We start from the raw sequence: 27254 nt of genomic DNA on the forward strand, positions 1-27254 counted from the left end.
CTTTTAGGGTTTCAGACCACTCTAAACAAATAAGTTTTTAATCTTGATTTAAAGCAACTTAGGGTTTCGGCACTTTTACAGTTTTCTGGGAGTTTATTCCAGATTAGTGGAGCATAAGAACTAAAAGCTGCTTCTCTATGTTTGGTTCTGGGTATGCAGAGTAGATTTGAGCCAGAAAACCTGAGAGGTCTGGGTGGTTGATACACTGACAACAAGTCTGTAATGTATTTTGGTGCTAAGCCATTCAGTGATTTATAGACTAACAGAAGTATTTTAAACTCTATTCTCTGAGCTACATGGAGCCAGTGTAGGGACTTTAGAACCGGGGTGATGTGCTCCACTTTCTTAGTTCTAGTGAGGACGCGGGCAGCAGCATTCTGGATCAACTGCAGTTGTCTGATCAACTTTTTAGGCAGGCCTGTGAAGACACCGTTGCAATAATCAATTCTACTAAAGATGAACGCATGAATTAGTTTTTCAAGGTCCTGCTGAGACATTAGTCCTTTAATCCTGGAGATGTTCTTTAGGTGATAGAAGGCCAGCCTAGTTACTACCTTTATGTGCCCCTCAAGGTTCAGCTCTGAGTCCATAACTACACCCAGGTTTCGAACCTGATTGGTGGTTTCTAGCCGTATTAACTGAAGCTGTGTGCTAACTATTAAACACTCTTGCTTTGGTCCAAAAATTATTTCAGTTTTGTTTTGATTCAGTTGAAGAAAATGTTGGCACATCCATCCATTCATTGATTTACTCTAAGCATTTTCCAAGCGTTGAATGGGTTCATAGCGACATTGTAATGTAAAGCTGTGTGTCAACTGCACAGTTATAACTTATGTTGTTGTAGGGGCTCTAAGATAGACCCTTGGGGAACGCCACATGTGATTTTTGTGGTCTCTGATGTAAAATTATCTACTGACACACGAAAGTACCTGTCCTTCAAGTAGGATTTAAACCAGTCCAGTGCTGTTCCAGAAAGGCCGACCCAGTTTTCCAGGCGCTCAAATAAAATGGAGTGATCATCTGTGTCGAATGCTGCACTAAAGTCCAATTATACCAGCACTGTGGTTCTTCCACAGTCTGCATTTATACAGATGTCATTGAACACCTTGACAAGAGCAGTCTCTGTACGGTGGTGGACACAGAATCCTGACTGGAAGACATCAGAGCGGTTGGTCGTTGTTAGGAAGTTGTTTAACTGCTGAAACACAACTTTTTCAATCATCTTACTGATGAAGGGGAGGTTTGAGATAGGCCTGTAGTTCTGTAGTAGCAGCCTGTCCAAGTTGCTCTTTTTCAATAGCAGTTTGATAAGTGCGGTTTTTAGGGCCTTGGGGGGAAAACACCTGACAAACGGGTTGTGGATATTTGAGGTAAATCAGACTTATGACAGGCAAAGTTTTCTTAAGAAAAGCTGTGGGTAAAACATTGAGGCAGCAGGGAGAAAAGCTTAGTTGCTGTGCAATTTCTTCTACATTTTTGTAGTTTATTTAGTGAAATTGTGAAATTTTGTCAAACTAATAATTCATTAGACTGGATTTGCTTCAGGGAAATCAGAGTAAGGGGGCTGAAGAGATTCATGCTACATTTCTCAGATTTTGTGAAAAATAGCAAACCATATATACCATGTACAAACATACATATAGAGAAAAGGCTAAAATCTACATCTGTAGTCTTTTGATTCATCAACAAAAGTTCCACATATAATTATTTCCTTTTATCTGGCCAATGCAAATCTTGGCCAAATATAATTTTCTAATCCAAGTGTTGTGTAAAGTAAAAATCAAAAATTGATTTACGGCAATTAAAGAAGAAAAGATTGATTCTTAAACTGTTTATTAGAAAGATGTAGACAGTAAAAAACAAACATTTTCACTGTGAATAGTACTTGCCTCCCCTTACATTTTCAACAGTGCAAATATAATTTGGTCATTACTTGTTTTTTAGTACCAACAATCTCCAAAACCATGAGGGTGTATGGGTTAAACAAAAAACAAAACTGTAGGGTAGCAACAAGCCACACAATTCTGAGGCTTATCCGAACTTCAACCCTCTTTAAACACCTGCAAAACTTCACTTCGCCTCTTTTCAGAAATATGTGCATGTTAGTTAAAAGTATGAGAGGAGCTTGTAAATTCACCCAAATATTGGAATTCAACCTGTTGAAGCAGTAGGTGACAACCGGAGAAATAGAAGTCGTCCTGCAATGATTTTACAAACATTTAACAAGATGTGAAAGGGAAACATGTAAGCTGCAAAGTTAAGCTACAGATTCAGGTACTGGCTTCCTGGATATCTAAAATACAGCACATGGAAGGCTTCAGAGGACCCAATCAGTCAATGCATCTAATTCTTAAATCATGGGATACACTACACTGGTCGAATACCTTAAACACAACATCGCCAACAGGTGGGTCCAAACATTTTCAAACAAACTTCAACTCTCTTAACATGTATTGCTCAGTTAGGTACAACTATACAGTTTTCCCCAACAAACAATGTGTGCTTAGTTTTAATATTTAACATTAAAACAAGATACCCAAAAAAAGCTGCAGTACAGCAAATGGACGTAGATAGCTGCTCTGTACAATACCATGCAAATCAACCTTATGTAGACTGACTGGTCAAAGAGTTTGGAGCTGCGGCTATGGATTTAAATATGGCTACTGACTCATATGTACAGTTGTTTGTCACTGCCTTCAGTTTCAAGATATACATTTGTTTAGATTCCCACTCATCCCCCTGTTTTCCCATTTTCTTTACAGCCTCTTAATGTCTTCTACTCCAAATCTGGCATTTCTGAAAGAGAAAAACAGGCATCGTTAAATCCTTGTATGGAAAATTACTGCTCTGATTACGGTCTGTAGAAAGAGTCATAGATACTTACTCTCATCGTCGCTATCTGCAGATTCATCCTACAATTGAAATAAAGAAAAAACAAAAAAGGGAATGATGAGGCTAATCCAGTTCCTTCATTGTGTTTTTTTAATCAGAATTCCAATCTTTATTATGCCTCAATGTTAATGGCAACTTTTTTCCAGAGAAGAAAAAAACAAACGTATGTTTTTATAAACAGACAAAATCAGAAAATATCACTGGTTTTCCCCATTTGATTTTATTTAACTTAACGGTCAGCTAAAAAAAAAAAATAACACGGTGGGACTGGTTGCCTTGCAGCGTCAGAGTCAGATTTGCTCTACAAAAGAGGCAATATAACAATATATTCCCCTACTGCACAGTTGAATATAGTAAATTAATGGCAGGACAGGCCTCATTTGGATCAGGCAGCAGGTTGGACAAGCCACGGCAATTATAGAGACGGATGACAAAGACGAGCGAAAATTTGAAGTGTAGGGCATAATAAAAAAAACTGAGCGAAATACAAACCATGAATCTACTGCACTTGCAGCGATACCAGGAAGAAATGTAATACCACATTTCCTAGCTATTGCATGTGCCTTGTGTATGGATGTAATTGTGTGATTGTGCCTGCATCCATGAATACATGCGTGTCTGTATGTTATTGGATGTGCAGGGTTAAACTTTGTTATGAGCTGTTCTAACCAACTGAGTAACAATATTAAAATAGACTCATAAAACCAACTTTATTTCTGGTAAACTTAAGTTTTTTTCTGTTATTGCCTTTGGTTGGAATATTGTTTCCTCAGTCTTGCTCCCAACCCCCTTGCATAAGCAGTTTTTTTATTCCACTCACACAATATTCCACTCACACAAACTGTTGGTTCAAATGTTGCCTTAAATTTCGAGTTTGAGGACTGGTGCTATGCTAGGCATATGTAATCGGTCCAATTATGAAAGGAAATTTTTTTTAACCCGTTTATTTTTCAGTCTAAAGTTTTTGCTCTTTTAGGAAATGGGGTAAAGGGAATACAGTCTGGAAATGAAAACATTTTTCCATTCAATGATTCAGACTGTGTAGAATTATGAAGATTTTTACAAACCTTATGTATAAGCACAAAGTTAAAAATAAATTCTTACATCATCTGCACCATCTAGATCAGGCAGGTCATCCTCTCCTCCCATGTTGTTCATCATCTGCAACATCAAAGTCAAGACTACATTCAGAATTTATTATTTTGTTTAAACTAATAAGCTAATGCTGCCAATTCAAGAGGCACATCAACTCTCTTGAATACCTAAAGGTATACCTTCTAAAGGTATTCAAGAGAGTTGACGTGCTTCCGTTCGTTTCTGTACACGATGAAAATACATTTACAGCTATACTAGAAGGGCCAACACCAAAACTTATTTCCCAGGTTAACATTTGTAACCAAGAAGACTAAACTCGGGCTACACTAATGTGCCCAGATCAGGCCAGAGCATTGAATCACTATAGAATGCTTTTCATGGGAAGCCTACAGTTCGGGCCTGATTTAAATAAGATAAGAAATTTAGACCGGATTACCAAGACCCGTAGGACCCGCTATTAAAGCAACCTGGTCCTCATCAACTCTTCAGCCAATTGGCTCCACACCATGCTGCACTGATGATGCAGCAGTTCATGCAAAAGAAGTCCCAACCAAAGACCAAATTTATTTTATTTGATTTCTTTTAAATTGTACGGCATACATGCAACCCTTTCTGTTGGCCGACATTAGTTTCATTTTTATTGGTCTAATGTAATACTTTTCCAACAAATTGATCTGAGGTTTACAATAAACCATAATCATGAAAAAAATTAACACTCAAAATATACCACCATGTGTAATAAACCAAGTGTTTAATATCAAACTATGAATGAGTTTCACTACTTAAATGTAAATGGTACTCTAATTCACTGAGGTGCACCAAGAAGCCTTAATGAGGGAAAAAAACATTTTGATATGTTCAAACTCAAAGCTCTTACATCTGAGAATTGATCAAAGTTGCCAATCTCTTCGTCCGAGTCATCCTCCCAGTCTTTCCAGTTGTTGAAGTCAACACTGAGCCAACTCAGCTGTAAACAGAGAAGACCAGGATTATTAGACCGTGCAGCATAATTTTCACAATTCAATCGCCAAAAAGAATCTCTAATTTATAAACATTTATAGAGACAGTTTGATAATTAACTGTACAGCGATTTCAGACTTATACCAAGTTGACAACAGTCAACGTTCAAGTTTTTCCATTAGAACAAACCTGATTTATTCTCAGTGTTTCAGCATAAAGAAGGAAATCCTTCCATCATTGTTCTGCATACATGACTGACCTTAGCCTTCTCTTTTGTTAGCCTTGGCCACGCCTTTCCCGGCTCCGCTTTTCGTAGATAGCACAAGACTGAGCGATCTGTGCGTTTATGTCTGCATTCCTGCAACAGGAAAAATGGAGAAAAATATATTTTTATGAAACACACTTCGCAGTACTGTGTCTGTTTACTGAATAAAACATGCTGTAACTTACATTTTCATCTATAGCTTCAAAAAGATCTATTTGGTTCTCGTGTTTAACATTATCAGTTCCTCCAAGACAGCTGGGGGAACAATTTGGAGGGAGGATTAAGTGTCAAAGTTTAGCTTTGGACAGTAATTTATCTTTAAGACCCAATAATACAGACACATACCTGAATCCACACTTTGTTTTATCAAAGTTAACTTTAACATCTTTGCTGTCAGCCACACAGAACTCTATAAAAACAGAGTCCCTCCTGTCGTACCACTTAGCAGTTGCTGGGTGCCTAAAAGGAAAACAAAACACATGGAGAAGGTTAGAACTTCATAAAACCATTGAATGAGAAGTAAATGGTAGAGATGCACTAATCAGTTAGTTCCCCAACTGGCTCAGACTGTTAACAATTGGCTTAACACTGAAATAGAAATCTGATTTTTAAAAACGCCCCCAATTTCCAGTTAATGATGCCGTAACCAACGACATATGCTTTGAAGCATAAATTGGGATTCTCTTGCGGCACATTTATCCTAGGAAGAAATAAGGAAAATATTGCAATCTGGAGGCCAGATATGAAATACAACTGGAAATTGGCATCAGCCAGGAAAAGCCTGATCAGTACATCTTGCTGCAATTTTAGATGAAAAATTGTCATGGTCAGAGCTTGTTCGGTTTTGATTGGTTACACGCATGTAGTTACAAAACCATATTTCACTCCATTGAAGGTTCTGGGCTCACCATACTTTAATTTAGGACCTAACAGTTACAGAAGAGCCTTTATCTTTTTTTTTTATATATATAAAATGGATGCCACTCCAAATTTGCATCCAAATTACATTTGCAAATAAAAAATCTCTGGTTGAATATCAAAATATATAATGTACTGATGTGCAACATATGAAAAATGACCTTAGAAAGAAATAACTGATATTGTCTTCATCAACAAATGTTCTTGGGTTTAAACCGATTATTTTTATAAACAATGAAAACTACAAAGGTTTTTAAGAGCACAGCAGAGGTAACTACAGACTCTGTATCAACCTATACACCAAGTCTTTTTGCTATGTCTGCAGGAACAACAGATGGCCTTCAACAAGAACGTGGGTCAGGTTGCCACAGAGCCTTTATTTACAGTCTTTTCACTTACAACAGTATCAAAAGTGAAACATCTGTCCAAACTCAAGTATGTCAGGTCAAACAAAGATCAGTCCATATCCAGTCATTCTAAAAGTTCTTCGTTTAATTTTATAACCCTGACACATTTTCCTATTGAATGCATAATTCATTGGGTTACTGACTACTATGGCAACTTTGGTCTTTTGACATGAGGGAAACTGACAAATGATATCAGGGTTGGCATTACTCCACTGATCTCCTGTCTGCTACAGGATTGTTTTTATGGTTGGCTTTTATGTTTCTGAATGGTCTGGACCAGCCTCATCAGCAGCATCTTTTCTATCATCAGCCACGATGCCTTATTATCCAGTACAAGACAGACTCTTGTTCTGCAGAAATACTCGGATGATTCTGCAGTCGTGGGGTTGATCAGAGATGGACAAGAAGCTGAGTACAGGAAGTTGATGGACCACTTTGTGGCATGGTGTGGAAACAATCATCTAATTTTGAACGTGACTAAAACAAAGGAGATAATTGTAGATTTTAAGATAAACAGGAATAAGTCAAAAACTATTTCCATCATGGGAGAAGAGGTGGAGGTGGTGGAGAAGTACAGGTCCTTCTCAAAATATTAGCATATTTCATCCGACCAATAAAAGAAAAGTGTTTTTAATACAAAAAACGTCAACCTTTAAATAATCATGTACAGTTATGCACTCAATACTTGGTCAGGAATCCTTTTGCAGAAATGACTGCTTCAATGCGGCGTGGCATGGAGGCAATCAGCCTGTGGCACTGCTGAGGTCTTATGGAGGCCCAGGATGTTTCGATAGCGGCCTTTAGCTCATCCAGAGTGTTGGGTCTTGAGTCTCTCAACGTTCTCTTCACAATATCCCACAGATTCTCTATGGGGTTCAGGTCAGGAGAGTTGGCAGGCCAATTGAGCACAGTGATACCATGGTCAGTAAACCATTTACCAGTGGTTTTGGCACTGTGAGCAGGTGCCAGGTCGTGCTGAAAAATGAAATCTTCATCTCCATAAAGCTTTTCAGCAGATGGAAGCATGAAGTGCTTCAAAATCTCCTGATAGCTAGCTGCATTGACCCTGCCCTTGATAAAACACAGTGGACCAACACCAGCAGCTGACACGGCACCCCAGACCATCACTGACTGTGGGTACTTGACACTGGACCTTCTGGCATTTTGGCATTTCCTTCTCCCCAGTCTTCCTCCAGACTCTGGCACCTTAATTTCCGAATGACATGCAGAATTTGCTTTCATCCGAAAAAAGTACTTTGGACCACTGAGCAACAGTCCAGTGCTGCTTCTCTGTAGTCCAGGTCAGGCGCTTCTGCCGCTGTTTCTGGTTCAAAAGTGGCTTGACCTGGAGAATGCGGCACCTGTAGCCCATTTCCTGCACACGCCTGTGCACGGTGGCTCTGGATGTTTCTATTCCAGACTCAGTCCACTGCTTCCGCAGGTCCCCTAAGGTCTGGAATCGGCCCTTCTCCACAATCTTCCTCAGGGTCCGGTCACCTCTTCTCGTTGTGCAGCGTTTTCTGCCACACTTTTTCCTTCCCACTGAGGTGCCTTGATACAGCACTCTGGGAACAGCCTATTCGTTCAGAAATTTCTTTCTGTGTCTTACCCTCTTGCTTGAGAGTGTCAATAGTGGCCTTCTGGACAGCAGTCAGGTTGGCAGTCTTACCCATGATTGGGGTTTTGAGTGATGAACCAGGCTGGGAGTTTTAAAGGCCTCAGGAATCTTTTGCAGGTGTTTAGAGTTAACTCATTGATTCAGATGATTAGGTTCATAGCTGGTTTAGAGACCCTTTTAATGATATGCTAATTTTGTGAGATAGGAATTTTGGGTTTTCATGAGCTGTATGCCAAAATCATCTGTATTAAGACAATAAAAGACCTGAAATATTTCAGTTAGTGTGCAATGAATCTAAAATATATGAATGTTAAATTTCCATCATGACATTATGGAAAATAATGAACTTTATCACAATATGCTAATATTTTGAGAAGGACCTGTATAAATACCTCGGTGTTCACCTGGACAACAGACTAGAGTGGAGATACAACTGTGAAGCCATCTACAAGAAGGGACAGAGCTGACTGTACTTCTTGAGGAAGCTTAGGTCCTTTGGTGTTTGCAGCAAGATGCTGCATATCTTCTATAAGTCTGTTGTGGAGAGTGTGATCTCTTCTGCCATCATCTGCTGGGGAAGCAGCATGAGAGCCAGGGACTTAAAAAAGCTCAACAAACTGATAAAGGCTGTCTCTGTTCTCTCTGGAGTTTATTGTGCAAAGAAGGATTCTTCATAAAATGAACATTATGGAGAACCCCGAGCATCCTCTTCATGAGACTGTCCAACAACAAGTTTCTTCAGTCAGAGGCTTCTTCAGATCTGCTGTAAGACGGAGCGCTACAGGAGATCCTTCCTGCCCACAGCCATCAGCATCTACAACGGCTCTTTGAGGAAACCTTCATAATATGAGCTATAACAACATTTAATTTCCCTTTGGGATTAATAAAGTATTTTTGAATTGAATTAAAAAACCAAAGCAAAAGACATAATCACACCTTTTTGGCAACTCATCTATCACCACATGCAGTCAGGGTCTCACAAAAACTAATAACCCCAAAAAGAACTTTATTAAATCTACACCATGTTGAATGCAAGTAAATACGTCTGAAGGAATTTCGTCAAAAAACCTAGAAGTAAAAACAAATAAATGAGCTTAGGGCAGATGCCTTTTGTGATGTCATCAGAAGCATGGGCGCGTGGAAGCTCGTTTTTGAGAGAACAGTATTTATCTTGATTAAATGTTTACAAAAAATAAAATAAAAAACACGAAGGAAAACCTGAAACACAACATATGATGTGATAGATGGCAAACTATTTCTAACGGGAGTTTGGTTGATCATAGAGAAAAGTCAGGCTAGCAGGCTAGTTTCTGACTTATCTCTCACTCTTCTTTCTATATAAAAAGGCTACTGGGAGAGTAGCAGGTCTAAGACTGGATTTGCTGTTAAAACCCATCAGATTTTCCGTGTAGTGCGAAGATCCTGACTAACTCCACAGCGCTGATGCTAATCTAATGACTGAGCCTCCTGGAAGTCTCAATGAACTCAGCTAGCAATGCTAACAAGGCTGCTGCCTTTACTGAAGGCAAACCATGCGGTGCCCCCGCGGCGCCACGCAAAAACAAAACTGCTAACGTCTCTGCTGATGGCGGGCAAACTAGATATTATTATTATTATGCGCCTTTTTGACGTGTCTATAATATAGTCAGGTTCATGTTAACGAGCTGTCGGTTCATGGAAGCAAGGCCAAACCTCCCGCCTTTGTAAAAGCACGTTATGAGCGCAGCAACACCGAGCTACCGCACTTTCCACACGCTGCCTCTTCCCGTTCCCTCTCTACAACTTACATGTCTCGGCGTGAAGCGAGCTTCTTCACAGCAGATAAACCAGTCTTGTGGAAAGAATGATAATGTTTTAAAAAAAAGAGCAACCGCCACTAACACACGACCCGGGCAAACGCTGCTAGCTTGTGGACTTAACTCCGGATTTTCTTACGTATCCTAAAATGAGAATAGCTGGACTGACGCAGTCGGAAGCGAACTAGATGTTTCTAGAGCTTTCAGGCACAGCTGCGAGTGATGTGAGGGAGGCGGAGCGTGGCGTGGCCCGGCCCGGATCGGCATTGCCTCCTTCAAAAGTCATGCTTTGTGTCAAAATCACAGTTTGATAAAATGACGGAACAAAAGGACGCTGTGCGTGCTTGAAAAAATACCCACAAAACGAATGCGTGCATAACTAATTATCAGTTATATTCATTTAAACTGACTTGTTTTATATTTTTGCACAACAAAAATAGTTCAGACGTGGTCTTTAGAGATAAAGCGGTGAAATCATTTTTTAAGATAAGAACTTTGCTGATCCCACAGGAACTTTTTGTGCCAGGGTTTCAATACAAAAGAAATCACACAAGGAATCCCACCATATATAAAATAACATAATTATATAGAGATTAATATAAAAATAACAGAGCACAAATGGTAAAATACAAAACAGATTTAGTATAACAATGGCCATCAGTGGGGTCTAGATGGACAAACTGTCTACTTTTAAGGCTAAGTTTAAAACTTTTTTTTTGGATAAAGCTTATAGCTAGAGTGGCTTAGGTTATCCTGAGCTATCTCTGTATTTATGCTGCTATCGGCTTAGGCTGCTGGAGGACATAATGACCACTTTCACCCACTTCGCTACATTCTCACACTACTCTAATTCTGCATTATTTGCTGTTATTTCAGTTTTTTACTTTATGTTCTCCCTCTTTTCTCTTCCTAGAAGCTACACCTGGTCTGGCTCTGTGTCTACCTGTGACACCTTTCTGGAGAGGGGAATCGTCCAAACTTAATGTTCACCCTCTACAGATGATCCACATGGCCCTGTCTTTCAGTGTTTAACCCTTTCTCTCTCCTAGACATGGCGATTGACTGAGCTTTTACTGTAACTAATTATATGTGCTCTCTTTCAGACTTTTTGTGTCTCTGCTCTGTTCTCTCAAAACCCAGTCAGTCGTGGCAGATGGCCGCTCACACTGAGCCTGGTTCTGCCGGAGTTTTCTTCCTGTTAAAAGGGAGTTTTTCCTCTCCACTGTCGCTACATGCATGCTCAGTATGAGGGATTGCTGCAAAGTCAACGCCAGTGACTGTCCACTGTCTCTACATGCTCATCCAGGAGGAGCGAATGCTGAAAGTCACTGACTGGATGCAATCTGCTGGGTTTCCTTGGATAGAAAAACGTTTTATCCAATTTGAATAAATAACTAACTCCGACTACACTGTTCAATGATTAGGATTAAGTGGAATGTATGTAGCTGACTGTTGTGAAGTGCCTTGAGACAACATGTGTTGTGAATTGGCGCTATATACATAAACTGAATTGAAATAAGGTGCAGAGCAGATAAAGTGTGGACAGAAAATTAAAATGTACACAGAATTACTTGTTATTGTCCTTGTGGAAAAAGGAGTTGAAAAGTTTGATAGCGGAAGGAAGGACTTCCTGTGGCGTTCTGTAGAGCACCTTGGTGGTCTCTGTCTACGACTGTAGGTGCTGCAGTAGGAGACCCAAGTGGGATGCAGGGTGTGTGACTCGCTCATGATATGGAGCAGTTTCCTCAGCATCCTCTGCTAAGACACCTCTGTCAAAGACTGCAATTCCACTCCCAGGACAGAGCCAGCTCTCCTGAAGAGCTTATCAAGTCTAACATCAGCTGCTGCCCCGGCACACCACAGCGGGGAAGATGACACTGGAGACCACTGAGGGACAAAACATCTGTGACATTGTTCTCCATACGTTAAAAGACCAGAGTCTCCTCAGAAAAAAAGAGGCGACTCTGTTCTTTCTTGTAGGGGGTATTGGTGTTAACTGTCCAGTCCAGTTTATTGTCTGACCTTTTTAAATAACCTTTCTAAATGCACCATGTGACAACCAGAAAATATGTGCATTTTATATGGCAGGAATACAGTTCAAAGCAAAGTAGAACATTATTGGCAGAAGAAAATTGATGAACGGTTTTAAAAGTGTTTGATACAAAATAAAAATCTGAAAAGTGTGGAGTGTCTAAGCCAGATAGTTACACAGATTAATTTCTTCCTGTTTTCCTTTGACTATTTGTTATGATTTTAAGTCAGAAGTTGACATACACAGATTACTGCCTTTAAACAATTTGGGGAACCTAGATGATGAGGTCATGGCTTTGCAAGCTTCTGATAGGTAAATACACATTTAGGTACATTGGAGGCACACTTGTAAATTATTTTAATCCAACACAAACATTTTTTCCTTATGTGACATAAGAAAAAAACAGCAAGCTATCAGGAAGAGAACTGCAGACTTCCTCATTTCTGGTTCATCTTTGTGTAAAATGTCTATACAAATACAAGTCCTTCTCAAAATATTAGCATATTGTGATAAAGTTCATTATTTTCCATAATGTCATGATGAAAATTTAACATTCATATATTTTAGATTCATTGCACACTAACTGAAATATTTCAGGTCTTTTATTGTCTTAATATGGATGATTTTGGCATACAGCTCATGAAAACCCAAAATTCCTATCTCACAAAATTAGCATATTTCATCTGACCAATAAAAGAAAAGTGTTTTTAATACAAAAAACGTCAACCTTCAAATAATCATGTACAGTTATGCACTCAATACTTGGTCGGGAATCCTTTTGCAGAAATGACTGCTTCAGTGCAGCGTGGCATGGAGGCAATCAGCCTGTGGCACTGCTGAGGTCTTATGGAGGCCCAGGATGCTTCGATAGCGGCCTTTAGCTCATCTAGAGTGTTGGGTCTTGAGTCTCTCAACGTTCTCTTCACAATATCCCACAGATTCTCTATGGGGTTTAGGTCAGGAGAGTTGGCAGGCCAATTGAGCACAGTGATACCATGGTCAGTAAACCATTTACCAGTGGTTTTGGCACTGTGAGCAGGTGCCAGGTCGTGCTGAAAAATGAAATCTTTATCTCCATAAAGCTTTTGAGCAGATGGAAGCATGAAGTGCTCCAAAATCTCCTGATAGCTAGCTGCATTGACCCTGCCCTTGATAAAACACAGTGGACCAACACCAGCAGCTGACACGGCACCCCAGACCATCACTGACTGGGTACTTGACACTGGACTTCTGGCATTTTGGCATTTCCTTCTCCCCAGTCTTCCTCCAGACTCTGGCACCTTGATTTCCGAATGACATGCAGAATTTGCTTTCATCCGAAAAAAGTACTTTGGACCACTGAGCAACAGTCCAGTGCTGCTTCTCTGTAGCCCAGGTCAGGCGCTTCTGCCGCTGTTTCTGGTTCAAAAGTGGCTTGACCTGGGGAATGCGGCACCTGTAGCCCATTTCCTGCACACGTCTGTGCACGGTGGCTCTGGATGTTTCTACTCCAGACTCAGTCCACTGCTTCCGCAGGTCCCCCAAGGTCTGGAATCGGCCCTTCTCCACAATCTTCCTCAGGGTCCGGTCACCTCTTCTCGTTGTGCAGCGTTTTCTGCCACACTTTTTCCTTCCCACAGACTTCCCACTGAGGTGCCTTGATACAGCACTCTGGGAACAGCCTATTCGTTCAGAAATGTCTTTCTGTGTCTTACCCTCTTGCTTGAGGGTGTCAATAGTGGCCTTCTGGACAGCAGTCAGGTCGGCAGTCTTACCCATGATTGGGGTTTTGAGTGATGAACCAGGCTGGGAGTTTTAAAGGCCTCAGGAATCCTTTGCAGGTGTTTAGAGTTAACTCGTTGATTCAGATGATTAGGTTCATAGCTCGTTTAGAGACCCTTTTGATGATATGCTAATTTTGTGAGATAGGAATTTTGGGTTTTCATGAGCTGTATGCCACAATCATCTGTATTAAGACAATAAAAGACCTGAAATATTTCAGTTGGTGTGCAATGAATCTAAAATATATGAATGTTAAATTTTCATCATGACATTATGGAAAATAATGAACTTTATCACAATATGCTAATATTTTGAGAAGGACCTGTAAAATGTGGCACAGTCATCTGTTCAAATTAATGCTAGTATGAACATCATAGGAATGTCCACTAACCAACAGTTCAGGAAGGCGATGTGCTTGTGTCCCAAAGATGTGATTTTCGCTGGGGTTAAAATATGCGTACCAACCCCATCTTTACATTTGGAAAATGGGGAAACTTGCAAGCCTGAAAACGTTGTCCCAAGTGTGAAGTAGAGGGATGGTAGCATCATTTTGTGTGGGTGTTTAACTGCAGAAAGGGCAACTGCATTTCAGAAAACAGATAGCACTGTGGACCGAACGTGGTTTTACTAAAGGCTCAGTCATTCCATGTTTAGGTGTGTTTCTCGCCTAGATGAAGCCACAAACGAAACCACTGCTGCCATTAACTCCATACTTCAACATAGAAAGTACTCCTGGACCAGTTATTTTGTGCGTCTGATCTGTCTTGTAAAACCCTCCAGTCGGTCAGGGCGAAAACCACCTTCAGTCAGGGTCTGGTTGAGGTTTCTTCATATTAGCATGTCCAGCAACATTTTCAAAATGTTTACAATTTAAATCTTTTTCCAAAGAACCAGCAAGACATCCAGACTGTACCACAGAGCCAGCCTTCCACCATCAGGGTGACCTACAGCCAACAGCACGCACTCTGGTACCATTTTGACAAACCTCAAAGGACTTCCTCCATTTAGCTGTCTTACCCTCAGATGTATGACAGGTATTCAGAACATCTCATGTGGAAGAACCTTGTTTTGACATTTGATAAAGTTGGACCATTCTAGGTTTCCTTTGAATTGTTCTTTCAAGAAGTTGCGATTTATTTTTTGTATTATTCATTGTAAATTATTTGTGATACTTAGTTTGATTCTACAGGTCCTTCTCAAAATATTAGCATATTGTGATAAAGTTCATTATTTTCTATAATGTCATGATGAAAATTTAACATTCATATATTTTAGATTCATTGCACACTAACTGAAATATTTCAGGTCTTTTATTGTCTTAATACAGATGATTTTGGCATACAGCTCATGAAAACCCAAAATTCCTATCTCAAAAAATTAGCATATTTCATCTGACCAATAAAAGAAAAGTGTTTTTAATACAAAAAACGTCAACCTTCAAATAATCATGTACAGTTACGCACTCAATACTTGGTCAGGAATCCTTTTGCAGAAATGACTGCTTCAATGCGGCGTGGCATGGAGGCAATCAGCCTGTGGCGCTGCTGAGGTCTTATGGAGGCCCAGGATGCTTCGATAGCAGCCTTTAGCTCATCCAGAGTGTTGGGTCTTGAGTCTCTCAACGTTCTCTTCACAATATCCCACAGATTCTCTATGGGGTTCAGGTCAGGAGAGTTGGCAGGCCAATTGAGCACAGTGATACCATGGTCAGTAAACCATTTACCAGTGGTTTTGGCACTGTGAGCAGGTGCCAGGTTGTGCTGAAAAATGAAATCTTCATCTCCATAAAGCTTTTGAGCAGATGGAAGCATGAAGTGCTCCAAAATCTCCTGATAGCTAGCTGCATTGACCCTGCCCTTGATAAAACACAGTGGACCAACACCAGCAGCTGACACGGCACCCCAGACCATCACTGACTGTGGGTACTTGACACTGGACTTCTGGCATTTTGGCATTTCCTTCTCCCCAGTCTTCCTCCAGACTCTGGCACCTTGATTTCCGAATGACATGCAGAATTTGCTTTCATCCGAAAAAAGTACTTTGGACCACTGAGCAACAGTCCAGTGCTGCTTCTCTGTAGCCCAGGTCAGGCGCTTCTGCCGCTGTTTCTGGTTCAAAAGTGGCTTGACCTGGGGAATGCGGCACCTGTAGCCCATTTCCTGCACATGCCTGTGCACGGTGGCTCTGGATGTTTCTACTCCAGACTCAGTCCACTGCTTCCGCAGGTCCCCCAAGGTCTGGAATCGGCCCTTCTCCACAATCTTCCTCAGGGTCCGGTCACCTCTTCTCGTTGTGCAGCGTTTTCTGCCACACTTTTTCCTTTCCACAGACTTCCCACTGAGGTGCCTTGATACAGCACTCTGGGAACAGCCTATTCGTTCAGAAATTTCTTTCTGTGTCTTACCCTCTTGCTTGAGGGTGTCAATAGTGGCCTTCTGGACAGCAGTCAGGTCGGCAGTCTTACCCATGATTGGGGTTTTGAGTGATGAACCAGGCTGAGAGTTTTAAAGGCCTCAGGAATCTTTTGCAGGTGTTTAGAGTTAACTCGTTGATTCAGATGATTAGGTTCATAGCTCGTTTAGAGACCCTTTTAATGATATGCTAATTTTGTGAGATAGGAATTTTGGGTTTTCATGAGCTGTATGCCAAAATCATCCGTATTAAGACAATAAAAGACCTGAAATATTTCAGTTAGTGTGCAACGAATCTAAAATATATGAATGTTAAATTTTCATCATGACATTATGGAAAATAATGAACTTTATCACAATATGCTAATATTTTGAGAAGGACCTGTATAAAAGGGTTCCACCAAAAGCATCAGATTTCAATGGATGTGTTATCTCTACTGTTACTTTGTTGTACCAGTTGAGTGGGCTCCAGAGGAGAACTTCAGTTCAAAGCTTGTGTTGGAAAGACAAGGCTCTCAAGTATAATATTAAGCTCCGTGATCAGAACTACACAATCCTGCCTTAATTAGGTGATTTTAACTCATGCATGAGCACACACACAAGGTAGAAATGTAAGTACACAATTTTTAATTCTATGGTTTCACATCGGGGCATATGAAAAACCATACAGTGTAAATAATTTAGCCAAATACATAGAGGTGAATTAAACACCACAAGACATATGATCCCATTTGGAGGATCATGTAATGTTTATGAAGGGACAACAATAATGATCTCAGCTGCAACTCGTCCTGTTCATTAATGCAAAAAAGACTTTTAAAGTCCAAAATAATTTGGACACCATTGTTAAATACAGATACGTCATCGGTGGAAAAACCAAAAGCATCATTATCTTTTTTGGATAGATGAGACAACAAAGATGCTGCACCTTTGAAAATCTGTCCATTTCTGAATGTTACTATACTTCCTAAATAAGGCCAATTGTGCCTACAGTCAGATGACATTCCCTTTGTTTCCCAAAACTCCCAATAAATGCCAGATTGTAATTTCATCAAGCCACAACTTTATTTCCATCTTGGTATAAATTGTATAAACGAGCTTAGATATAATCAGCAACCTTTCTTCAACTCTTTGACAGGATCCCGTTACATCGTCAACTCCTGCAAAGCAACAAAAACACCAGGTCAGCACAAGCATGTAAAACATGTTTACCAGTTTTTAAAAGTTTCCCTCTTCTCAGGACAGAAATGTTGGCTTCAGTAGACTCAGAAGAACGAAAGTCACTGTGTTAAATCATCAATGAAGAGTCACGTATGTGTATGACCAGAAAGCCTCTTTGATGGCTGAATAAATCGATCCAATATGTTAAGCGGTGAACAGAAAGTTTTGAATTCTTACCATAATTGCGTTGACAATGTCGTTGTTGTTGTTTTTCAGGGCACGTACAGCCTTCGCCCGTGACACGTTGGCTTGTGACATGACAAGTTCGATGTCCTTGACCTCAACTCCGGTCTCATCCACCTAGACATGAAATTACAGCAGTGTTAAGTTTTTTACCCCCTTGTTTCTCTTGAAATTGGCATTCATTCTTCACTCAAGCAAAACTACATCTTACCTCTTCCTCTTCGCTTTCCTCCTGTACTGTGGGCGTCTGTGTGTTGTCCTGGATCTTTGCTGTAGCTTCTCCCTGCACCTTGAACTTTTCTGCAGCAGCCAGCTGGGCTTGCTGAGAAAGATCTTCAATCTGTGGCACAGAAAAAAAAAAAAAAAGTTTGTTACATGATTTGACTTAAGACTTTAAAGCACCCACTATCACTGACACCATTAGCTACATCACCCGGGCTGCTGCCACTCATCAACGACTTCTATGATTTGTCTGCATCAATGTTTTTAGTAGACAGATTTTGAAAGCATAATTCTTTTTGAATTTATTTTAATAACTATTCTCCTCCAAACAACAGTATTTGTGTAAAAACCATCTGGCTGCAGTCAGCAGCAGTAGGTTTTTATGTCTGTGTGTGCCGAGTACATCAGCAGGGTTCACCTCAGTCTGCAGTAGTGTTTCAAAACAAACGTGGTGGATAAAGCCCCTGAACACCGAATGAACAAAAGTCGTTAAAAGTTCAAATGTCAAATAAGTACATAAAAATAAGCAATGATAAGCATTGGGCGCTGTCAGGATTTGCTTTGAACCGCAGCAGGACAAGCACCATGCATGGTGGAGTAGCTGAAGAGGGGCTTCTAATAAGCCGTGAAAAAACAAGCTATTTTACTGTTATTTTGAAAGGTGCTGAATGCACACTGAATTTAGACAGGTCTGCCACCTGAAAACGTGCAGTTTGTTACAAACATTTTCCTTTGACTGAAATGAGATCTATTTTTGTTATTTCCTGTAAAATCTCATTTGACTTTCCAACTACTCTGCCTTTTTTACTGTTAATATGTCAACAATGAAGGGTTTTCTTTTTACTTAGTTTTGTCATGCTGAAGGAAGCAAATAATAAATATTTATACTTCAAGGGCAAATGTTTGGTTTCATGCAATAAAATAAAAAGTTCAGTTAAAACAAATGTAAGAGGACAAAATATATCAAAATCAGAGCTAATAAACAATCTGCCTCATGTCGCACACACTGATGCTGGCCGGTTACCTTAGCTTCACCGAAGACGATGTATGTATCTGACGCAGGGCTCTTGTAGACGTCTGGTTTGGTGATGACGAACAAGATGTTCTTTGACTTGCGAATGGTGACTCTGGTGACCCCTGTTACCTGCCTAAGTCCAAGCTTTGACATTGCCTGCAAACATGTGGAACAGTGTTACAAATGTGGCTGAAATCTAGAACAAGCTGCTGGCATTTGCACAACATGAAGGGCACGCTCATTACCTTTCGTGCCTTCTTTTCACTGCGGCTCTGTTTGGCTTTGCTTACAGGCTCCTCGTCTAATTCAGCAGCTGCTGCAAGCTACAAGAAGAAAAGAAAGTATGGATTAGGGTAGCAGGCAATTTTAGAGGAAATGAACAGCGAGTTGTAACATGAAAAACAGCTCTTCTCAGGACACAGAAATGGCTTCAAGTAAACTCAGAAGAACGAAAGTCACTATGTTAATCATCATTGAAGAGAAAAGGACATGATATCAGGGCAGGATATATCAAATAAACCAAAGTAAAAAAAAAGCATGCTGGACTGGATCCTTACCTGAGCTTGTTGTGTTTGTGTCTGCGCAGAGTCTTGTTCTTCCAGCTCAGGAACCGAGTCATCACTGTCCGACTCTGTGCCAGATCCTACAGAAGCCAACAATAAACAACCTATTTACAGGCTACACCTTCAATCTGTGTCGGAAATGAGCTGCACAAAAATGTAAAACCATGTTAAACCATGTCTAAAGCACCAACAGGTAATCTCTGGACATAAATCGTCACCATAAATATCCACTAACAAAAGGCCACAACCTGACAACGCAGTAGAACAGCCAAACTAAAAAATAAAACTGCTGACAGTTTCAACCCAAGTCAATGTAAACTTCCCAAACTAGAGTTTTGTTTGTAAAGGTATATGACACATCTAAGCATGTTCTAAGTTTCCAGAACATAGGGCTGGAAATAACAGACAGCACAAAACAGAGAAAGAACAGAATACCATTGTCGTTCTTGATCACAGGCTCCACCTTGACTTGGGTTGGAGCAGGTTTAGATGACAGGACTTGATTAGAGGGAGCAGCACTTATTTTCTCAGCTTCAGGCTTGACAGGCGCAGGCTTTGCAACTGCCTCGGCAAAAGTAAGTTTACGAGGGACTGTGGGTGGAACAATAGGCTCAACTGGAGCGGGTTTTGAGGGAGCTTCAGCAGATTGTTTGGCCGGTTTAGGTGCCGCCTCATCCGTCTTCTCTTTTGCTGGCTTAGGTGCCTCAGCAGCAGTCTGTTTGAGCGCCTCGACGGCTGTTGGTTTGGCCTGTTGAGGAATCTCAGCTGTTTTGAGAACCTCAAAAGTGGTCAGTTTAGCATGTTTAGGAGTCTCAGAAGTTGCTTTAGACGCCTCTGCGGCCTGCTTGGGGCCCTCAGTGGCCGTGGCCTGCTTGGGCGCCTCGGTGGCGGCAACTGTGGCCTGCTTGGGCGCCTCGGTGGCGGCAACTGTGGCCTGCTTGGGCGCCTCGGTGGCCGTGGCCTGCTTGGGGGCCTCGGTGGCCGTGGCCTGCTCGGGCGCTTCGGTGGCGGCGACTGTGGCCTGCTTGGGGGCCTCGGTGGCGGCGACTGTGGCCTGCTTGGGCGCCTCAGTGGCCGTGGCTTTGGCCTGCTTGGGCGCCTCAGTGGCCGTGGCTTTGGCCTGCTTGGGCGCCTCGGTGGCCGTGGCTTTGGCTGGCTTGGGCGCCTCAGTGGCCGTGGCTTTGGCCTGCTTGGGGGCCTCGGTGGCCGTGGCCTGCTTGGGCGCCTCAGTGGCCGTGGCCTGCTTGGGCGCCTCGGTGGCCGTGGCCTGCTTGTGCGCCTCGACGGCTGTTGGTTTGGCCTGCTTGGGCGCCTCGGTGGCCGTGGCCTGCTTGGGCGCCTCAGTGGCCGTGGCTTTGGCCTGCTTGGGCGCCTCGGTGGCCGTGGCTTTGGCCTGCTTGGGCGCCTCGGTGGCCGTGGCTTTGGCCTGCTTGGGGGCCTCGGTGGCCGTGGCTTTGGCCTGCTTGGGGGCCTCGGTGGCCGTGGCTTTGGCCTGCTTGGGCGCCTCGGTGGCCGTGGCTTTGGCCTGCTTGGGCGCCTCGGTGGCCGTTGCTTTGGCCTGCTTGGGGGCCTCGGTGGCCGTGGCTTTGGCCTGCTTGGGGGCCTCGGTGGCCGTGGCTTTGGCCTGCTTGGGGGCCTCGGTGGCCGTGGCTTTGGCCTGCTTGGGGGCCTCGGTGGCCGTGGCTTTGGCCTGCTTGGGCGCCTCAGTGGCCGTGGCCTGCTTGGGTGCCTCGACGGCTGTTGGTTTGGCCTGCTTGGGCGCCTCCGTGGCCTTGTCCTGCTTGGGGGCCTCGGTGGCTGTGGCCTGCTTGGGGGCCTCGGTGGCCGTGGCCTGCTTGGGCGCCTCGACGGCTGTTGGTTTGGCCTGCTTGGGCGCCTCCGTGGCCTTGGCCTGCTTGGGGGCCTCGGTGGCCGTGGCCTGCTTGGGCGCCTCAATGGCCGTGGCCTGCTTGGGCACCTCGACGGCGGTTGGTTTGGCCTGCTTGGGCGCCTCTGAGGCCGCGGCCTTGGTCTGCTTGGGAGTATCAGAAGCTGCTTTAGTTACCTCAGCAGCTGTTGCTTTTGAGTCACCCAATTTAGCCTCATGAACTACCATGGCACCCTTTTCAGGTGCTTGTTTGGTAACCTCAGTTTTCTTTTGTACTGCAGCTGGCTTGTCAAACTCGGCGGGGGCTGACTTTACACCAGCATTTGGCTTTGTAACTTTAAGAGGTGACGCTTTATTGTCCTCAGTCTGTTTAGGAGCCATGTTAGAGATCAATTTAGTCTCATCAGCTGGCTGAGCAGCCCCAGCAGAAGGTTTGTCCTGGCCAGTCTTACCAGCAGCAGGCTTAGCCTTGGAGTCTGTCAAAGCTGTTTTAATGACTCCCTCAGCTACAGTTTTCACTGGGGCTGCTGCCTTAGGAGCTTCACCAGGCAAAGGCTTGGGTTCAGTAGCTGTCTTGGTTGTAGTGACCTCTGCAGGGGCAGAAACAACAGCTTGTGATCTGGGCTCAGAAGGAGACAGAACAGGGTTTGCTCTCTCTTTGGCAACAGCAGATGCCGAGACAGGCATTTTAACAAGCTTCTGAGGTGGGATAAGTGGAGGGAGGTCATCATCGACTATAAAGGAAGCTGGTTTTGAGTAAACCACCTTATCACCTGATTTTGGGGGGCTTGAAGTAAGAGCATCTGAAAAGGAAATTGGCGCTGCCAACGCAGGCTTGGGGGTGACTTTAAATGCTGGAGGTGGCTGAGATTTTTTTTCAACTGGGACAGCTTTAGCTTCAGCCGTTACAGTTTTCTTCAGCTTAGGCTCTTCTGGCTTTTCCTTTACCTCAGGGACCTTGTGGTCTACCTGGACAGGAGCTGGCTCAAATGCCTCTCCTTTCTTAGCCTTTCCTTGTTTGCCAGCCTTAACTACTTTTGGGGTGGGGCGATTAGCAGGGGAGTTACCAGCCGAGGAAGCCAAAGGTGACACCATAGGTGACCGCGGAGTAGATTTAGGTGAAGTGGGTGAAGAGGAAGAGGCAGACATAGAGGAACGTTTTCTTCTGCCAGGTACAGCCTTTGGGGCAGAAGAACCCTGCCCACTTTTGGCATCTTTGCCTTTGGCCTTTGCGGAGCCAGAAGCTACCTGAGGATGCTGGGTGGAAGCTGGGGCAGGAGGTGGAGCTGAACAGGGAAAGAAATTGTTTAAAATTTGATCCCAGTCGTTCAAGTCTTTGGCATGCGGGTTGTGATTAACAAATTAAGAAGTACTCCTCGTGCTTAGGTTAAAAAAAAAAAAAAAGAGCATACCTCCCTTAACTATAGAGGCAACCCGGCACACAAAATGCAAACCATACTTACTGACCTCAGTCTGTATTTTATTAGGATACAGTCAGCTATGTAATTACATTTTCCACTCCAAATGACAGAAAAAAAGAAACAAAATTAGTTTATTACAATTGGCTGGCCACCCTTTTCTGCCACTATGACTTAAACTCTGAATATCATTCGTATGATCTAAATCCTTTTCAATGACATTCCCAATGAAAGATCAGTGACTGATTGGTTGCTGCTGCTTCTGGTCTGTCTGTCAGTGTGATGTGACCTGCTCAGCAGACACGGTGTGTGGAACAGCTGAAACAACAACTGTTGCTGTTGGGTGCAAAGCGCTACATTTATAAAGCCAGAGAAACATCTTTCTGTAAGAGGCCGCAGTCAGTTGATTTCAACTCCTTGAAAACATTATGAGCGGAGTTGTTAGAGGAAGACACCTAGTTTTAGCTTCCCTCTATTCAAGTCACTCCTGTGCAAATCCCCACTAGAAGAGAGTTTACTTTAGAGCCCTATCTGCCAGCTGGCTCCATACATTCATTCAAGCTACTTTTACTAAAAATACTTTCAATAATTGACAATGAGGTTTTTAAACAACTTTGAAAAACATTACTTTATGTCTTTCTATCTACTTAAATCCTGTTTTTTATTGAAATATGTGGTTTATTAGACATGGAATATAACTGCAGAGTTAATGAAAAATTAACTATACAATTACACGTTTAGGTGGATTTTTTTAATACATGGAATTTGGATCAATAGAAACAAATAAAAAAAACTTTAAATGCAGTTAGGATAGTATGTTTACAAACTCAATGAATAATGATAACCATATTTATACCATGGTTATTTGAAAAAACTAACTTATGCCAAAACACACATCCCTGGTTAAAGGAGTAGTATTCTATAAAAGATTATAGATGTTTAAATAGGTAACGAAGTTAGTATGATGAGCAAATATGCACAATTAGTGTAACTACATCATTAGTTGTTTTGCAGTCGACACATCGACCCCAACAAAAACTGACAAAATATGATGAGCCTTCCTATGATGTAAAAAAATAACCTCAAACCGTGTAAAACAACAACAGGTGGACAAAAGGGACATGGGTTTGGTTCTCATGGAGGGTAAACCAACCTGAGGGATGACAGATGGTAAGCGGTGTGGCTTCATAGTCATCATTGCCCTTGGACTGAAAGCTCTTTGAGAGAAGGATAACAGGAGCGTTCTTGTCACAAGTTTTATTTTCATATATTTTATCTTCACTGCACAGATTCATTACCCCATCAAGTGAGGTCTTGGGTAAAGCACTCAATCCATCTGCATGTAGCGCACCAACCTCTGAAGCTTCTCCAGATACTTTTGCATCAACAGAAACCAGCTTGAGATCTTGTGTGGATACATCTTCAACAAAGGAATCACTCTGTTGGCCTTTCGCAGTAACCATGGGCAGCTCCAAGAAAGCCATGGGAGCCACAGCAGGAGGGCCACATTCTTGATGAGCTGCCGGACCTTCTGCTGAGAGAACAGCCAACCCTGGATCCGGGACAACTGTTGCCTGAAAGTTGTTCACTTCTTGATTTGCAGCTACACAGTTAGCTTGATCACAGAAAGCCTGAATGTGTGTTTCTTCTGCCACCACCATTTCCTGAGCAGGTACAGAGACTTCTAGAGGATTTGTACTCATTGTGGAAGGAAGAGGAGCATTCAAAACTCCAGCAGCTGATGGAGGAAGATCAACACAAGTGACAGGAGGCACCAGATATAAGTATTCAGACCTCACATCAGCACTAGAAAAAATGTGCTCCACACGTGAAAAGATGATGTGATATAAAACATTAAGTGATTTGTAGTTGGAAAAGCTTTGGAGTGGAGTGATGACTGATCAAACAGTGATGGTGTCCCAAACTCCATGCAGTGTTCAAATGTGACAAAGCAGCGAAGAGCTGTCGCCTTTATTTAGGAAGATGAACAAAAACAGATGGAATTTTTGATATTACACTGATCACTGTGGTGAACTCTATGCAGTCACTACAAAATACATTTCATTTAGGAGAGACCCTTTATTTCCCACCACCTTCACTTCGGTAACAATAAAACAACACTTAGTTCTTTAATAGAAATGTTTGGAAACAGATGGTAACTAATAAACGAAAGAGTTGCTCTACAACCTTGCTACATTATTGAAGAAAATATTTTGTAAATGTCAAACAAATCATAATGTCACACAGACTGCTAAAAGTATTGTTTTTTTTAAATTAAATTTTTAATTGATTTATGAAACAGTATTTTTTTTAAAGATGTTTTCTCCAATTTTTCTCAGAAGTACAAGCAAAGGGGTTATATACATTACCTCACAATATAACTAGGTACACTGGCATTTTTTGCATATTCCATTTTGAAATGTTGCAGGTGAAAGATCACCTTCATGTTCTCGTTTGTCAGAAAGCCCAGACTGATGCACAAGACTTATAAATTACTGCGGTACCTAATCTAACTGCATGGTCAACTAAGTTTGCTATAACACCAAATCCACACATCCTATTCTGTTATTGCAACAATCAGTGTTACTACAATGTGCCTCAATGTTAGACATACTGTGCAGACACACCAGCACAAACAAAAAAAAACATGCACCGTGTGCCAAATCCAGTCCATGTCATCACACTCCATTGTGAGTTTGTGTGAATGAAAAGAGGGGTCCTGGATTACGCTTAAAAATCCACAAGTGGACGAATACTGTCACCAATCCAATTTCACATGAATGCCAACAGCTACTTGATCCTGCAAACGGAGCCCACTCCCTAAACACACTTCTGGATACAGTTTACATCCAAGCAGGATCCACTAGCTGACAGATCTACAACCCTACTAAGATCCAACACCCCTCTTCACAAAACAAAACGCAGAACACCAGCGTGCAAAAAAGTCAAAACTATACAAACCAGTCTCCGCTTGAGGCTGCTGCATCTCCTGCTCGGTGACTGGTACCGTTTCTGTTGCTTCGCCAGGCATGGTCGCTGGTAGGGAAAATAAAAACACAGCGATTGATTTCTTTTCAACGACCTGAAACTAAATACTGTCGCTGTCGAGACTTTTCAGTTAAAACACAGCCATATCATCTCAGATCGACTGGGCAGGTGACGGAGCCCATGCTTTAGCTTTGAACGCTGTTTGTAATCCATGAAGCAACATTACACTGACATTAGCTTCAGCTAAGTGGCTCTGTTAGCCTAAACGGAAAGAAACTAGCTGCTAATATTATTCTATTTACATTTTGCCTCCAGTTAGTCGTGTTTATAGCTAACCAGTTGGTTGTCACTAACATTAAAGTAATATCTCGGGATAAACAGTTTCCTGCGGCCCTGAGAGACTGCCAGCAATGTGTTTTGCATCATGCTCCCCCATTTTGAGCCGGTAATCACCGCTAACAGAGGCAGAATTCCGTTAAACCGAGAGCTGTTAGGGGGTAATACTTATAACGGTCAAATGGCCACACTTCAAATAAACAGATAAACCCTACCGCAAACACCCAAACGAGTGAAAAACAGATGGATGTAGACCGATTGTTGGCGGAGGCACTCACCGACTCAGGACGCTATTTCCAAGATGGCTGTGAGAGAGAACTCCTGACCTCAAATTCACGGTAATATCCGGTGGAGAACCGGCTTCTGCTTCCGGGTTAGCCAAAGTAACAATCTACTGCATAGTAATATATATATATATATTATAATAATATATAACAAAGTTTTAAACAGGATTTACAACTACCATCTTTTCTAAGCGTTGTATTATTATTATTAAATAATAAATTATATAAATGTATGCTGTTATACGGGATTTACAACAACAATCATTTCTTAACGAAGAGCAGGGTGTCCAAACTTTTTGTTATAGGGGCAAAAAAAAAAAAAAAAAAAAAAAATTGATGTGGATTTTTTTTTTACCAGCTTAACAATATATTAAGTATACGATATTTTAACAAAACAACGTAGTCAGACTTTTTTAGGCAACATATGTGTAAATCATTGTTAATCCAAACCCTTTTTTTTTTTTTTTGCTTGCACGTTTGACTTATTAAAAGAAATGCACACAGCTTGCAACTTCTTTCCAAAAAACTAACCAATTTAGTCTGCTTTGAAAACACTTGCTTTATTTAGTACATTTTACTAAATATAAAGCAGATTTGGATTCACAAGAAAGATCATCCCAAACAAAGAATGCAAAAAGAATGATTATTAAGACAGATGCTTTGCATTGTACTTAAATTTTATTTTTTAAAGAATTTTTTCAGCACTAGAGGCGTTTATTTTCGATAGTAGGCAGACAAGAAGGAGGGGCCAAAAGCGGGGGCACATTCGGTAAAGGTTGCCATGTACGGGACTCGAACCCGGGACGGCCGCTTCGAGGACAACAGCTTCTATATGTGGTAGCGCGCTAGCCCCAACGCCACCATTGTACTTTTAGAGTATCATTGATTTTAATGTGAATCTTTTTTTATGCACGTTGTCATGCTTTGATCTCTCCAACACTGTTCTTCTAAACCGGGAACAAACCATTTACCTCTATTTTTGGAGAGGAACACACTACTACA

The 27254-nt window shown here is 41.9% G+C and overlaps 2 protein-coding genes and 2 non-coding genes across 9 annotated transcripts; all 4 read right to left on the reverse strand.

The window, feature by feature from the left end:
* Nucleotides 1–1816: 1816 nt before the first annotated feature.
* Nucleotides 1817–10168, reverse strand: ptges3b (prostaglandin E synthase 3b (cytosolic)). Its single transcript, XM_047374538.1, has 8 exons — nucleotides 9943–10168; nucleotides 5558–5671; nucleotides 5398–5467; nucleotides 5207–5305; nucleotides 4865–4954; nucleotides 3997–4053; nucleotides 2885–2912; nucleotides 1817–2796 (listed from the first exon to the last, which is right to left on the reverse strand). Coding segments are annotated over exons 1-8 (480 nt in total). The 5' UTR covers nucleotides 9945–10168; the 3' UTR covers nucleotides 1817–2776.
* A 7030-nt stretch (nucleotides 10169–17198) lies between these two features.
* On the reverse strand, nucleotides 17199–26326 carry naca (nascent polypeptide associated complex subunit alpha). 6 transcript variants are annotated; one of them, XM_047364199.1, is made up of 11 exons: nucleotides 26247–26325; nucleotides 25606–25680; nucleotides 21050–22512; nucleotides 20393–21016; nucleotides 19795–20305; nucleotides 19354–19439; nucleotides 19042–19119; nucleotides 18806–18952; nucleotides 17771–17899; nucleotides 17554–17676; nucleotides 17199–17315 (listed from the first exon to the last, which is right to left on the reverse strand). In XM_047364199.1, the coding sequence occupies exons 2-11, from the start codon at nucleotides 25673–25675 to the stop codon at nucleotides 17301–17303; spliced, it is 3246 nt and encodes a 1081-aa protein (XP_047220155.1). In that variant the 5' UTR covers nucleotides 25676–25680; nucleotides 26247–26325; the 3' UTR covers nucleotides 17199–17300. The 6 variants fall into 6 exon arrangements, with proteins under 6 accessions (XP_047220155.1, XP_047220148.1, XP_047220160.1 ...); XM_047364192.1 differs by having other exon boundaries at nucleotides 20393–22512; nucleotides 26247–26326; XM_047364204.1 differs by lacking the exons at nucleotides 19795–20305; nucleotides 20393–21016; nucleotides 21050–22512 and adding exons at nucleotides 23798–23861; nucleotides 23943–24382 and having other exon boundaries at nucleotides 26247–26306.
* On the reverse strand, nucleotides 17387–17461 carry LOC124877247. Its single transcript, XR_007040479.1, has one exon. It is a non-coding gene; the product is annotated as a small nucleolar RNA SNORD59 (small nucleolar RNA).
* Nucleotides 19203–19276, reverse strand: LOC124877254. Its single transcript, XR_007040482.1, has one exon. It is a non-coding gene; the product is annotated as a small nucleolar RNA SNORD59 (small nucleolar RNA).
* Nucleotides 26327–27254: the final 928 nt, after the last annotated feature.

This window comes from Girardinichthys multiradiatus, chromosome 1 (assembly GCF_021462225.1).
Source record: "Girardinichthys multiradiatus isolate DD_20200921_A chromosome 1, DD_fGirMul_XY1, whole genome shotgun sequence".
Taxonomy (NCBI): Eukaryota; Metazoa; Chordata; class Actinopteri; order Cyprinodontiformes; family Goodeidae; genus Girardinichthys; species Girardinichthys multiradiatus.

Coding starts and splice junctions, on each gene's coding strand:
- ptges3b (XM_047374538.1), bottom strand. Junction 5,306..5,397: donor TTGAAGCTATAGATGAAAAT/GTAAGTTACAGC, acceptor TTCCTGTTGCAG/GAATGCAGACATAAACGCAC. Junction 2,913..3,996: donor ATCTAGATGGTGCAGATGAT/GTAAGAATTTAT, acceptor TTTCAATTGTAG/GATGAATCTGCAGATAGCGA.
- naca (XM_047364192.1), bottom strand. CDS start 25,675: ATGCCTGGCGAAGCAACAGAAACGGTACCAGTCACCGAGCAGGAGATG. Junction 22,513..25,605: donor GCAGCCTCAAGCGGAGACTG/GTTTGTATAGTT, acceptor TTCCCTGTTCAG/CTCCACCTCCTGCCCCAGCT. Junction 17,900..18,805: donor TCGTCTTCGGTGAAGCTAAG/GTAACCGGCCAG, acceptor TCTGTGCCACAG/ATTGAAGATCTTTCTCAGCA.